At 41.1% G+C, this 15,490-nt stretch overlaps 1 protein-coding gene and 1 long non-coding RNA gene across 4 annotated transcripts in view; both read right to left on the reverse strand.

The window, feature by feature from the left end:
- LOC115073491 overlaps positions 1 to 5,792 on the reverse strand; it is a 52,693-nt gene extending 46,901 nt beyond the window's left edge. For all 3 annotated transcript variants that reach the window (XR_003852028.1, XR_003852029.1, XR_003852027.1), the window contains exon 1: positions 5,410 to 5,792. This is a non-coding gene — a long non-coding RNA (uncharacterized LOC115073491). The remainder of the gene's footprint in view (positions 1 to 5,409) is intronic.
- Positions 5,793 to 8,788: 2,996 nt separating this feature from the next.
- Positions 8,789 to 15,490, reverse strand: part of SUDS3 (SDS3 homolog, SIN3A corepressor complex component) — a 195,851-nt gene continuing 189,149 nt past the window's right edge. The window contains 1 exon segment of the mRNA XM_029619816.1: positions 8,789 to 9,583. Within this exon segment, the coding sequence (XP_029475676.1) occupies positions 9,485 to 9,583 (99 nt within the window). The 3' untranslated portion in view covers positions 8,789 to 9,484.

Here is a 15,490-nt window from a genome sequence, read left to right on the forward strand (position 1 = left end):
CCACTTGAAACAGTAGATAACCAAGCCCTTGTCACAACTTGGAAGGCAGTCCATCTAGGTTAGCACAGAGTGCAGAGGTGTCAGGAGTTAATGTTTGTTGTTTTACAGGCCCAGTCAGTAAAGGCAGGCTAGCCCAGACTGTTGGTTCTGACCAGGGTCGGGAGGGATTTCCTCTTCCAGTACACAACCCTCTGGGTCTACGTTTAGGGATTTTTGAGTTATTTAGGAGCTTCACTGGACACCTGAGCCTGTCTTACACGAAGGGATTGGGGAACCCTGTGTGTAAACCGCCCACGGATAGGGAAGATACACCCCTGAAGTGGTGGTGACCTGCTGTGAGGAGGGGACTCCGCTGGTAGTTTTGGTTCCTTTTTTGGAAAATAACATTTTTGTTAGAAGATCCAGGAAGAAGGCTTTTGGCTGCCTCTTCCTTCCTGCTAGAAGCAAGAGAACTGCTTGTTTCAAAGTGGGTCCTTTCCATCGAGGATCCAGAGAGAGTACTAAAGGACTGTGAAAGACCAAGGAGATCCTGAAGGTCTGCTAACCGTGAGTAAAGGAAACAACATCACTGGGGAAACCTGTCCAGTGTTCACCACCCTGGGGAGAGAGAGAGAGACTTTGCCATTTTTATCAGCTTGGATCTGCCCATTTGGGAGATCCACTTATCTTAATCCAAGAAGAGCAGGTGCCTCCCTAAGTGAGTCCTGCACAAATAGAAAGAGGCGGTAAGGGAACTGAAGAGAGGTTTCTGTGGTGCTGCAGTTTGAGTTTGTGACATTCACGATCAGTGCTTAACAGTAAAGCCTTTTGTTTTGGACACTAACCAAGTAGTTCCAGAGTATTTATTTCTGCACTCACAACAGAGACCAGCATCTTCCCCAGGGGAAACATAAGGGAATGTGTAAGAAAACCACCCCTGTCACATCGGGACCTGAGAGGACTCCTCTCTTCCCCCTACCCTGAACTGATAGTGGCATTCACCCACCACAAACCTGAGATACTTCCTGTGACCTCAGAAGATCGCGATGTGGGTGTAGGCATCTTTTAAATCGAGGGAGCATAGCCAGTCCCCTTTTTGTAAGAGGGGAATCAGGGTGCACAGAGAGACCATTTGAACCTTTCTCTTTTTAGAAATCCAGTAAAAATGGCACTTAAACTCTGTGAAAAAGTACTGCTCTGAGCTGTGCCCCCTGTCTCTCTGCACATGCTGCTCCTCTCTCAGGAGCCGAAGTAATAAAGGTGCACTGAAGCTGCCGCAGGTTTGCACATGTATGTTCCTGCGCAAATCCCAATACGGGAATGTAATAAGGGTTTTGTGCACGGGGAAAAAGCGGGTACAAACATGCTTACTGACTCTTGTTTTTTTCTGTGCGGGTGCATGCTAATGGCATGCAAAGGAGGCAATTATCTATTCACGGGCAATGCAGGGAGCCGCGCTAGAAGGCTCCCTGCTAGTGTGAGGTTTTTTTTAGTTCCACGGTCAGGGCGCGAATTAAGTGACAACACCGACGCAGGGATCTTTTTATTCCATTGCTTGCACTTGTGTGGTGTGGTTGTGTGTTTGTGCAGCTATGGTTATTACTATGGAGACTTCTGATTGGGTTCAGCTATTCCTGATGCTGTGATATATACTGCTGAAATAGGAAAGCGGTGGGAAGCTCAAAGAGACCTCATATATTAGATGCCCAAGAGTTAGGCTAATGAAAGCTTATAATGGCGTAAGCTTGTCTTTATTTATAATCATCGGTCTCGATGAGCAAAATTAAGAGGGCGCCATATAAAGTATAGCTGCCCCAATTATGCACTTAGAGTCAATTGTACTATGATGTTGTACTTAACTTGCGAATTTTAATCTCCGGCATCGAGGTCCAAATGCTGCTGAAGTTGATGGTAAAAATGGAAGAAACCGACTTTGATCCGACACGACGTGTTTCGGAGGAAACCTCCTTCCTCAGGGGGTCGGGTGCCACTAATACCTGCTTTTGTCACTGACCGGAGATGCTTACCACTGTTAAGAATAAAATAGATACAAGAGAACAAGTGCATGATAAAGAACCCGCCGCAAGGGAAAGATGGCAGTATCAATGGTGTTGAATGGCAAGACCCCAATACCCAGATTCGAATTATACGGCGACAAGCTGTTCACTGTAACTCTGATTTTGTGGTATATGGACTCATTTGCCCTTGCCAAAAAATTTATGTGGGCAGAACTACACGTAAAATTAAAGTCCGGTTAATTGAACACCGTAGCCGCATTAAGAACTCAGATGTCAAGGCCCCCATGGTACAACATTGTGTCACCCATCAACATAAATTTGAACAATTCCAGTGGCTGATTATTGAACAAATCGCACAATCCTGGAGGGGGGGAGACAGACTCTCCACATTAAATTTGAAGGAACATCAATGGATCTACCGTCTACAATCAGTGGAACCGCGGGGCCTCAACGAGAAAATAGAGTGGTATACTCTCATTTAGACTTCGCCAATATTGATTGCCTTTTTTGATTGTTTTTTTCCCCCCTTTAAAAATGGCGGACAGTGACGACATCATCCATACAAGGATAGGTTTGGGTATATTCTCGGTCAACTGCTTTCAAGATGGCCTCCTCCTACATCATTTCCCTTTTATGGATAGTCGCGTTATGGGGAATCCCTAAATTAAATATTCTTTCAAAATGGCTGCTGATGTCGTCATTTCCCTTTCATGGACAGCCCCTGTCCCAAAATGGCCCCGACTGTGACGTATGTGCCCTTATTTGGACACACCCATATCTTTGGCGCCTTTTTTGTCTTTAAAGGTTAGCGCTCAGACGTCTCTCGCTGCCGATAGTACATACACGGTCCAGCGAGCGACTCCAGCATCGCGACGAGGTAATATATATATGTGCAAGGTTTCCTGTCTCAAAACACCAAATGTAAGGTCTTAGTACTTTATTATGCGTTGTTTTATCTGTAGAATCATACAGAGACGCCTCCGGGCGCAACAAACTGAGTCAACGCTTCGTACACAGTAAGTGTTCTTTCCATTGATACTGCCATCTTTCCCTTGCGGCGGGTTCTTTATCATGCACTTGTTCTCTTGTATCTATTTTATTCTTAACAGTGGTAAGCATCTCCGGTCAGTGACAAAAGCAGGTATTAGTGGCACCCGACCCCCTGAGGAAGGAGGTTTCCTCCGAAACACGTCGTGTCGGATCAAAGTCAGTTTCTTCCATTTTTACCATCAACTTCAGCAGCATTTGGACCTCGATGCCGGAGATTAAAATTCGCAAGTTAAGTACATCATCATAGTACAATTGACTCTAAGTGCATAATTGGGGCAGCTATACTTTATATGGCGCCCTCTTAATTTTGCTCATCAAGACCGATGATTATAAATAAAGACAAGCTTACGCCATTATAAGCTTTCATTAGCCTAACTCTTGGGCATCTAATATATGAGGTCTCTTTGAGCTTCCCACCGCTTTCCTATTTCAGGAATCATTTATAAACTGTTGATGTCATTTATTTCCTGATATTTGTGGATCTATTCATATTTGTAGTGATATATACTGCAGCATCGCCAAAGGATGACAGAAGCAGAAAGCTTGGCAGATGACAGAGAACGTGGCAGGAGAGGATCAGGAGGGAGCAGGCACAGAGGAGGATTCATGAAAAGCAGGCTGTTCCAGCTGGATCAGGCCACAGAAGGGTACAGAGGCAGCGGATATTTTGCGTCAGAAGCAAGTGTGCAGAGGAGGGAATAAAAGGCTAGTTGGTACGTGTGCCCAAAGTGTCTACTAAATTGGTTATTCACCTGTGAGCTCACGTCTTAATCTTTACTTTGCATTTTTGCACACATGCATGAGAAAGACTATAATATACACTGGGAGCCTTCGCGTTGACATGTTTAACAGATTAGTAGTTATCAGAGCAAACATGTATCAGAAAGAAAGTACTAATATGCATGCATAAGTCAGCTAAGTCATCATGGTGCATATGCTGTCTGCTACATGGGTGCTATCATGCCTAATAATATACCACACATGTCCACGTGTAGTGCTGAAAATCTACGGCAGAATTATAAGGATTTATAGAGTCATGGGTAGCTAATGTGCACGATAAAATGTTTCGGTGGTTAGCTCATAGGGGTGGGTAAACCTGGCAGGGAACTTTCAGGAAGAGAAATCATATTTTGTTTTTTAAAAGATATAATTGTATTTTTTTGTGTTCTACAGGTGACACTGGCTATGGATGCAGGTCAAGGCTGCTGATGCCATTGGCAATGACTCACACGTTCCGTTTGGCGCACAGCTGTGCAGGTAGATACATGCACACACGCTCTTACTTCTGCGAGGGAGGAACTTCCTGTTCTTCTAGGGTGTGTCTCCACAATGCCTCCACCAGTGAGCCAGCCAAATATCATAACCAGGGACATCGCCCATTTGGCAACCCTGGTGGTGAGAACAAGGATAATCTTTATAGGTGCATTGGTGAGAGGCAAAATCTCTGATGGATGAGGAGAGCATGGGAAAATCTGAAAGAGAATTTTGAGAGGAGCCTCCCACGAACGTGAAGTAAGTAGTGCCTGGAGTTGGGGTTAATGGGGCTTAGGGTGGGTAATTAGTGCCTGGGCAGGCTCTCTTGTGCATGGGGTGGGTACTTAGCCTGGGATTGAATCTCTAGGAGCTGAGAGTGGGAATGCAGTGCAAGAGGTGGGTACTTAGTGTCCTGGGTGGGGCTCTAGGGGCAGGGAGTGGCAATATAGTGCATGGGGTGGATACTTAATGTCAGTGGTAGGGTGGGGGGGTGGCGGAATATGTAAAGATCATCGATAACATGGAAGAAGAAGGTGGAAGGTGGTGGTGGTGGTGAGTCCAAAGAAGGAGGATTGATGGAGGGAGTCTTTAGTGTAGGAAGAGTGCTAGAGGGACTGGAGCTGGAAACTTGTTGCCTGAGCTGGGAGCTATAGGGTACTAGGATAATTTTTTGATTATATAATGTAATTTATATAAAAAAAAGCATAGTTTTAAATGTATAACATTATACATGCATACATTTTAATCCAGTGTTACATTTAGATTTTTGCATATCCTTCCTATAGATTAAGGACCTCAAGGAGGAGGCCAGATGGCTACGATTGAAAAAACAGAAGGTGGCTTGACCAGCTGTGGGCTTTGCAGGTTGGAACCGTTTTGTTTTTTTAATCTCTAGCCATCAAGCCCATAATTGGTCTGTATAGGTCCAGTTTCTAGCAGCATACATACATCAGTCTACTGCTATGCATCACTCTGTTAATATTTACATGTCCTATTCAACACATATACAGTCTCATGGCCCTAGATCAGAGGTGAGCAAGGGGGACTTGAACAGTCTGGAAGGGAGGCATCCTGGCTGCCCAAACATGGGAAGAAAAAAAAGGCTTACACTCTGTGCCATGGAGGCACTGCAACATCAGGATGATGGGAGCTGCCAGAACATAGTGACATCATTGCAAGCCTGCCAGGACTTAGCCATGCATCTTTCAGAGGGCCATGGAGAGGAGCTACTTCTGCTCTGGGGGAGTGGGGGAGGGAATGGCACGTCTTACTCAGCAGAACTGGACCTGAGAGGATCACTGCAGTGTTCTACAGCCCAGTAAGATCTGCCACTCTCAGTCTTCTGCCCTGGAGTTCTTGCTGCTGTTGGGTCCATACCTAGGGAGAGAGATCACAGCTGTTGCCTGCTTGGGGGAAAAGTGCTGAGGTAGGGGAGAACAGGAAAAGAGGCCAGAGAGAATGTGGAGATAGAGGGGAGAGAGGGAGTCGGTAGGGAAAGAAGAATAAAGGCAAAAAGTGTAAAAAAAAAAAAAAAGTGAAAAAAGCATATCAAAATATAAGAAAACAGATGAGAAACAAAGAAATATAAAAATAGAGAGAAAATAGTGAAAACAGTAAAAGAGAAAAAAAGTTGGGCAGGATTGGATGGATTTTTTTTTCTCAGCTCCTAAAATGTTTTGGTTGGCACCTAAGGTTATTTATTTATTTATTTATTTTTAATCTTCCAGTCCTTATTGCGGTGTGTGTGTCCCTGTGTTTGGTGTGCTTTGGTCTGTCTGCTTGTGTATTTCTCTCTCTGTGGCTGGGGATTGTGTGGTATGTCTTGTGTCTCTGTGCCTATCTGGGTATTGGGTTTCTCCTCTATAGAGTCTCTGGGTTTGGGGTAATTGTGCCTGTGTCTATGTCTGTCTGTCTGCGTATCTGTTTCATTCGGTTGGTCTGGGTGTGGGGTTTCTGTGTCTGTCTGGATATGAGATATTTGTTTCTCTATGTCTCTGGGTGTGGGCTGTTTGCCTCTCTGTGTCTGTGTATGTGTATGCATGAGCTTACTCCTTTCAATAACTTGAAGAGAAACAAATTGGGGGCTTTGAGCCACTGGATGATAGTGTGGCTGCCTGGTGAATACCCTTCGTGCATGTAATAAAATGTTATGTTTATGTAGCAAGGATTAGAACCCTCACAAATACATCAGGGACCCTCATACCGAGAAGGTGTTACATATATATTTATATATATCTTAATCCCTTGTTGTGGTGGGGGGGGGGGGGGGCTCAACCAATTGCAAAGAATGGAAGGGGGACTGTGGCTCAAAATGTTTGCTCACCCCTGCCCTAGATGTCTTGCTATGTAGACCTCCAGCCAATGTTTCAAACTCTGTCAATGAGCACAAAACACCACCCAGTGTACATGTAAAGCGGCATCAAACAGCAGCCTTTTAAGCCCATGGTGGTAACATTGGACACACGTTGGGAGCTTACTGATGTATTTGTGAGGGTTCTAATCCTTGCTACATATAATAGAAAGATGGATTTGCTCACTAATTCCTTAGATTCCAAAATTAAAGTTCACGAAGAATCCTTACAATCCTTAAAATCCAATGTTGAAGAGCTGGAAGGAGACATTCAGGAAATTCAGGGGTTTTAAGAGGCAACTATCAAGGATAGAAATGCTTAATCTAGAAGGGTTGAGCTCCTGGAAAATTGGAACAGTCATCTGAGTCTCAGACTAATTCATTTTCCCAGAATTATGGGAGAACACCCTTTATTCACTTTTAAAAGATATCTTTGGGAGGTTCTTGTTCCTGAGACTGAATTTCCTTCTATAAATAAAATTTACTTTTTCTTTACTTCTTTAACTGAATGGCGTTTTTACCTGTGGACTCTGGTAGAGTATCTTTAGGTGTGCAGAACCTCACTACTTTTCTTGAAACCTAGGGTTTTGAAATTATAGATCATCCTGCTTTACTTGTTTTCTTAATAGCTGAACAAGATATTAGTAAGCTGTCTCATTTTCAGTACTTAAATTCTCCTTTTCATGGCTCTAATGCATGTATGTTGCCTGATATTTCTAAGATAATTCAGGAAAGGAGAAAAGGGTTTCTTTCAATGAGACAGAAAACTATTTCCTTAGATGCAACTTTTCTTCTAAGATATCCTTGCAAATGTATTGTTTAAAAAGATATCAATTGTTATATTTTCTTCATTCTAGAACCCAACCATAGCGACAATAGGTTTCTACTGCTCTAGTAAGTTATATGTTTGCAGTCCCGTTGACAGGATTATGCATTTTCTTCTAATTTTTTCCTCTTTTTAATTCTCTTCGCACATGTTAATGCTTTCCTTTTTTTGCTGTATTATTAACCAAGTAATATGCCAACCTATTATTTCCTTGACTATTTTTTCAGTTTTTTTTTCTTTTGTAGTTCGCTTATATAATATTCCATTTCTTATTGATTTCATATTTGTATGCATTGAATAAATAAAAAATTAAAAAAAAAACCCAGCAGGCTTTTATTTTTGTAATCTGAATGTCAAATGTAGTGTCTGTGTGTTAGGTTCCTCAGATATATTAGATTTTCGCTTGCCCCACAACTCCACTGGTAAATCTTTAGATTGGGTGCACATGCCATGACAAAACTATTCTCTTCACAGATGGCATCCCATTGCCAGATGAAGAGGAGGAAGAAGATTTTGAGGCCATATCTGGGGCCATTGTAGCCCCCATAGCCATACTGCAAATTTGTTGAAAAAACTTGTCCCAGACTCCACCCAACCAGCAGCCACTGCTGCTGGGGTGGAGCAGAATGCTTTTAGTGCTAAGCTCTAGCACCATTCTATTATGTGCTAGTGTTAACAAAATCTTTTGGTGCAGAAAAATTACAAATAGCTCCCAGGAATAGACTGAAATCCCCATGCTACTTAATGTTTCTGTAAAGCCATTGCTTTTGGTTAAGTATGTGGGTAACTTTTCAAAAAGCAATTCTAGGATAGATCTTATAAACCTATGCAATGATCACATATTTATTTTAATTGTACATAATAAGCAAACAATCTAATGGCGTGTATGAAATGACTTGGCAGTCTCAGCTCAGCTCCCAGAAGATTTCATGATATCTGGTACCAATAGTCTCAATATAAAGGCAAAGGTCTAAACAGGCTAAGAACTCAAAGTCCTTTGTTCTCTGCCTTTATTTAATCTAGTCTATTAATTGCCTTATTTATTTACTTAAAGTTGAGCTTAGTTTTTGGTTTTACCTATTTATTTAGATCAAGTGTTTTTTCTTGTTTCAAGTCTTGTTCAATGTAATCTGTTCCATGTAAACTGTTCTATGTAAACTGCCCCCCGGCAGTAGTTCTTCTGTTAACTGTGAACCGGAGTGATATGTATTGTATACAGGAACTCCCGGTATATAAAAACTATAAATAAATAAATAAATAGTAGAGGACACATAACAGAAGTAAATATTAGCAAGTGTAAGAAAACATGAATCAGAAAGAAGGAAAATATTTTAATCTGGAACATAAAACTGTATTTGTGCAATCTGTAATTGCTTGCCATTGTATTGCTCAAAAATCCATCATATTTCAATGCATTGTAAACTGCAAAAATTTCCCTGCTTTTTAAAAAAAAAAAAGAGCAAATTCTACCAGGCTGTACTACTGAATAAACAGGGCTTCCCTTCTTGTGGAGTTTCTGCTGTCTGCTGAATATCACATACACCTTCCTCTGTCACCAGAATCAAATTGTGCAGATCAGATCAGGTTCCTCTCTGGAACATTTCACAGAAGATAAGTTTGTTGAGGAGCTGGGATATTTCCGCAAATCCTCTTAGTACAGTGAGGTGTCTGAAAACACAGTGCTCACTTAAGTTGGTAAGACAAAATGGTGAAATGCAAAAATAAAAAGGAGGAAACTTCTTCCACGAAAGTCAACATCCTGATGTGGAAATGGCCCAGAGGAGAATCCCCCTCCACAGTACATGTTCATGGCAGACTGCAGCAAAACAAAACGGACTCTGCACAGCATCCAGATGTCACTTAAAGACTGTTTAATGACCTTAAGCACAGCATAACCCGTTGCACCCTGCTGTTATGCTCTGCATAGATGAAGGGTTCACTGCTCCCTCAGCATGGTGGGCCACACAGTTCTTTAAGGGAAGGGGTTGGGAGAGTATATACAGTCAGTCATGCAGCTGAGCGCCGGCGAATCACAAATACGCCTCGCTGCAGCTGGCCCAAGTAAATCCTCATCTTGGTGCTGTCGCTGCTCTTCCTCACCCAGATCTGAGAGAAAAAAAACCAAAGATCAAATACAGAGGTTAGTTCTATACATGGATTACTTAGTGATAAACTCATCCACTGTAATTCATTTCCCTTCGCAGCACCTCTGCTTATGAGGCCCCCTCCTCCAGGAAATACTGTTTCATATAATCTCATAGGGAGAAGAATCTAAACAGAAATAGAGAAACCAGAACTCTTGAGAAAATGACCTTGAACATTTAATTTTACTAATTTTTTTCTTATTGGCTGCATACAGTTATATAATTGTCCTGTTTACCTGCAGCTGAGCACTTCAGTAAGACAGATATATTGTAATGCTGCTTTAAACTGTTTCTAATCACTTACAAGGCCCCTTTTTCTTTTAAAATCTTTTTACTGAAACAGGAGCCATTGTTGCTTTTTTTTTTATGAATTTGCACCAAATGAAATGAGACTTAGAAACCTAAATATGTCTACCCTAGAGCAAAGAAGGGGGTATAACAAACATTCAAATACCTCATAACGCACAAGAAGAAAGCATTTTTCATGGAAAAGATGTTTTAAAACAAGTTACAATATTGGATCCATGAAGGCTAATAACAGGAAATATTTAGCATGACTCAGCACTACTGTAATGGAACTCTGAGGCCTCTGCAATTTTAAAAACTTAATGCAGAGCTATATGAACATATGGAAGACCTTGAAAAAGGTCTCATCGAAGCAATTAACATTTTCATGGTGTAACAGAAGGGCCAGAATATAATGATTATGCCATGGTGATAACCAGAATATGTACAATGATTTTGGGAGCAAATGATGGGGATGCAGAGCTCCAAACTATTGAGCTTGAGAGGGGGCATAGATCTCTATGCCTGCCACGTGATGATCGTCCATGGGATATAGTGGCCTGCTTTCACCAGTTTACCATGAAAGAAAAGTTTTTCCAACAAGCATGACGGATGGGCTCGATAACTTGGAAAGATGACCTTTCCAATCACTATTTGGAACAGACATGATGTTAGAGAAATGATTACGATCCTCTGTAGGGAGAACGTGAAATAACGTTGGCTTTTCCCTTTTGAGTTATGCTTCACTATAAATGGTTTCTTGTCCAGAGTTAAGACCACGAAGGAAGCTGCTAAGATTCTATGCTCAGCGTGTTTTTCTAATGCTTTGCTTTTGACCAGTTGTGAGGTGTCGAGGCCAGTCACGAAGGAGAGTCCACCATTGTGGTTGTGTGTACCTAGCAGAGGAAGAAGGCTGTGATGACACTCAGGGGGTGCCTCTTCAAAGGAATCTTTTCTGTGACTGTAGATTTATTCTCTAATTAATCCATTTTCTAAAAGGTTTATTTGTTCTTTTCTATTTAGGTAGACCTGAGGATATAAAGCTTGTTGATATATATAAGTATTACCACAGTTATGAATGGATGCAGAGATCTGTTTTTTCATGTTTTGGTCATAATTTAAGTCTTCTCTGAGGATATCTCATTTTATTCTGTAATGGTGGGAGTTGTAGTATGGCAAGGGGGCCTTGGGGGAAACAATGTAATTCCTTGACTAGGAGATGATCCATCTTTGGGATGGTGGATGCATTTGTGGGGAGGGAATTGAGGGTGGGGTGGTAGGGGAAGGGAGGATACTTTTCTTGAACTAATGGCGGGTGGATTATTTTTTTTTTTTAATAGTTAGCTGTTTTCTTGGGATATTTTTGACATATGAATGTTATATATTGAAAAGCCCGTATTTTGAGAAATGCCATATCGTAAGTGCTTTGATACAATACAAGCAATAAGACAAAGATAGCAAGTTTAAAATTGTCTCCTTGAATGTTTGGGGACTAAATACCTTTCATAAAAGAAAGCAGATGTTTAAAAAAAGCTGTCCTGATGAAAGCGGATGTATTCTTCTGACAAGAGATTCATCTATGTAAATGTTAGGAAAGCTTGTTGATATCCAAGCACGTTCCAGAACAGTATTTTGCTGCTGCTACTTCCATTCACAAATATGGTGGTGTTGGCATTTTCTTTGCCAAAGATTTGGTAGTGGATGTCTGTGCCATTATTAGAGATCAAGAACATAAGAACATGCCATACTGGGTCAGACCAAGGGTCCATCAAGCCCTGCATCCTGTTTCCAACAATGGCCAATCCAGGCCATAAGAACCTGGCAAGTACCCAAAAACTAAGTCTATTCCATGTTACCGTTGCTAGTAATAGCAATGGTTATTATCTAAGTCAACTTAATTAATAGCAGGTAATGGATTTCTTCTCCAAGAACTTATCCAATCCTTTTTTAAACACAGCTATACTAACTGCACTAACCACATCTTCTGGCAACAAATTCCAGAGTTTAATTGTGCGTTGAGTGAAAAAGAACTTTCTCCAATTAGTTTTAAATGTGCCCCATGCTAACTTCATGGAGTGCCCCCTAGTCTTTCTATTATCCGAAAGTGTAAAAAACTAATTCACATCTACCCGTATATACTGCAAAGATGGGAATTAATAATGAAATTAATAATGAAATATACTCGCTAGGTAATATATATGCCCCTAATGTAAAACAGGATTCCTTTCTGGATAAACTTTCTAATTAATGTGCTTGATGGATGGATTGAGACACCCCTTATCTTTGGAGGGGGAATTTTAATTTAACTAAATATCCCTTTCTTGACAATTCTAGTGATGGGAAACAGCATTCTAGAAAGGACCAATTGTATTTTAAAAATTTCATTGATCATTGGGGGTTGGTTGATATTTGGAGACTGCATAATCCCACACCAAGTAATTATACCTTTTTTTTCAAAATGTCCATTCATCATACACCAGTACAGACCACTTTCTGGTGGACAGATCCTTGGTATCTAGCATCTTTGAAGTGGACATTGGACAAATAACATGGCAGACCATTCTCCTGTGTTGCTCACTTTGTCCACCAAGGGAGGAAGCGAGGGCGGGTGATTTTGGAGGTTAAACGATAGTCTACTTAATGATAAACCCATTTGTGACTTATTTGAAACTAAAATTCAGGTTTATTTGGATCTCAATGATACGGGTGAGGTGAACCCAGCTATTCTGTGGGACTGCCTGAAAGCGGTTATTCGAGGAAATTTGATATCTCGAATGTCACTGGTCAAAAAGGAGAGGGATAAGATTAGGCTATTCTTATTACAACAGATTGCCAAATTAGAGATCAAACATAGAAGATCATTGCAACCTTAGGTACTTTCTAAACATGAGTCCTTGAGAAAGGTCTTGCAAGCTTTGGACATTTAGACCATATCCTTCCAGATGGAAAGGGTGAAAGAGGAATATTTCGAGTTCAACAACAGGGCAAATAGGATCTTAGCCAGGAAAGAAAAACAATCCCAAGCTCAGATATTGAAAATAAAGAATAAGGTGGGTAAGGTGGTCTTCAATAATAAAAACATAAGTGATAGATTCACCCAATTTTATGAAGAATTTTATTCTATGGATAAAACTGTAAATGAGGAACCTATTGATACTTACCTAAATTAAGTAACTATACCTGTTTTAAAAGAGGACAGGAGGAACTTCCTGAATAAAGAAATCTTGGAAGCTGAGGTAGCTAATATGATAAAAAATCTAAAATCAGGCAAGACTCCCAGAGCTAGATGGCTATTCTGCTAAATTCTATAAGATGGTAACGTTCAAACATGCGGCGATGCGCGCATGTTATAAAATCTGCTACCCACGTGCCTGATTTTATATTGGCATGCGCATGTGCACGCGAGTGCAGAATCGTGTGCGTGTAAGTGGGGGGTGGGGGGGGGGGGATTTTACAACTTGTGTACTGCAGTGCAATCAGCCCTATTCCCTCCCAGTCCACTCCAGTAAAGGAACGGACTGGGAGGAAACTTCCTAAACCCCCTACCTAACCTGCCTCCCTTTTCTCTTACTAACCCTGACCCCTAAATCCCAGCTGCCTACCCTAGTTTAGTTTTTTTTTATACTTACCCACAGTCCGGATCATCAGCAAATTGCACGGGTCCGTCGTTTATGGCACGCGCTTCAGCTGGACAGTGCCTTAATGAAATGACGCTGTCCTGGCCTGCCCACGTCCCGCCCTTTTTCTGTCTTTCCAAGTTTTTTCGCGTACTGGGATATACGCGCGTGGCCTCTGAAGATCGTGCATGTATCTCGCGGATTTCACACACATAGGGCTTTTAAAATTAGCCCTTAAGGTTTTAAGTCATAAGCCTTCGACATCCATGTTTAATTTCCTAATAGCTGATTCTAATACTGCTGGTATTACGGTTCTGGCAAAGGGTGATAGGGATACAACATTGTATAGTTCCTACAACCCCTTATTAATATAGATCTGAAAATATTGGCCAAAGTACTTGCTTTCTAATTGGATCAGGTGGCATCTTCATTGATTCATGAGGATCAATCAGGATTTGTTCCCAGTAGGCTAGCAGCTGATAATGTTAGTAGAGTATTAAATTTAATAAGGGTGAAATGAGTTGGTTCCTTCTGTTCTCTTGACAGTAGACACCAAAAAGGCATTTGATAGGTACCATTGGCCTTTTCTGTTTAAGGTGCTTGACAAAATGGGGGTGAGAATCAGTTTCCAGACTTGTATTAAAAAGTTGTATGATGATCCCCAAGCTCGTCTGGACAGAGGTACCTGGCAGGGTTGTTCCCCTGTTCCCGCTATTATTCACTTTATCCCTAGAGCCTTTCATAGAGAAAGTCTGGACTATGGAGGGAATTAAGAGGATAACCACTGAGTCTGATAGGTATAAAATGTCATTATTTGCAGATGATCTCTTATTTACTTTGTCAGATCCAGAGTCCTCTTTGAGATACCTATTGCAAGAAACGAAGAGATAAACAAGCGTTTCCGGTTTTAAAATAAACGAAAAATAAAAAATATTAAATATATCAGTTCTTAATTCAGATGGAGGCCTTGAAAGTGCAGTTTTCATTTAAATATATTCAGGATGGAGAAAAGTACTTGGGGGTGAAATTTAGAGCAGATAGAGATGACATATAAACTAAATTTTGATCCACTTTGCAAAATGATTATCTGGGATCTACAGAGGTGGGAATGGCTCAGTCTACCATGGCTGGGCAGAACAGTAGTGATCAAAATTAATAAGTTACCTCGCTTTTGTTATTTTTTCCAACACTTCCCATATCAATACCTGAGGAGATGCTTAAATTGTGGCAGAGAAAAATATTCAGGTTTGGAAATAAAAGCCGCCTAAGGTGGCAGAAAGCGTTATGTACCTGACAAAAAACCAGTGGGGGCCTGGGAGTGCCCAACCTGCAGTGGTACTATGTTGCTTCTCGGTTGCGAGCTGTGATTGATAGGCCTCGGCAGTTGGGCTCCAAAAGGTGGATCCAGATTGAAAATGATTTGTTTGGGGGTAAACTTTCTTTGGATTCTTTGTTAAGGCTTCCCAAACAAGTGAGACCTGCAGTAGAAGGGATGTCTCTCTTGTCTATTGTGACCTTGGAGGTGTGGGACATATGGAAGCAGTTGTTCATAGGAAAAAGGAAGTATTGTTTTCGCACATCATTTCATCATAATAAGAAGTTCAACCGGGCACCTCTAACAGGTTATTTATATGATGGAAATATATAGGTTTGACTAGATTGGAACAGATATGGGATGGAAAGCAGGTATTGCCCTTTAGGACATTGTGGGATGGGTTTTCCCTTTCAGAGAGAGATAATTTTTCATATCTCCAATTACTGCATTTTATAACATAGAATAAGGTAACATTACATTTGCTAAAAGGAAAAGTTTTATTTGAGACCTATTGTGAAAAGTCTGATAAGCATTACCAAATCCATCTCAAAGCTATATACCTTGCTGAATGTAGAGCTATCTTCAAAATTCAGATGCATCATTGCCTGGGTGCAGGATTTGGAGAAACAGTTGGAAGAGGCACAATGGGAAT

Source organism: Rhinatrema bivittatum, chromosome 11, assembly GCF_901001135.1.
Source record: "Rhinatrema bivittatum chromosome 11, aRhiBiv1.1, whole genome shotgun sequence".
NCBI lineage: Eukaryota > Metazoa > Chordata > Amphibia > Gymnophiona > Rhinatrematidae > Rhinatrema > Rhinatrema bivittatum.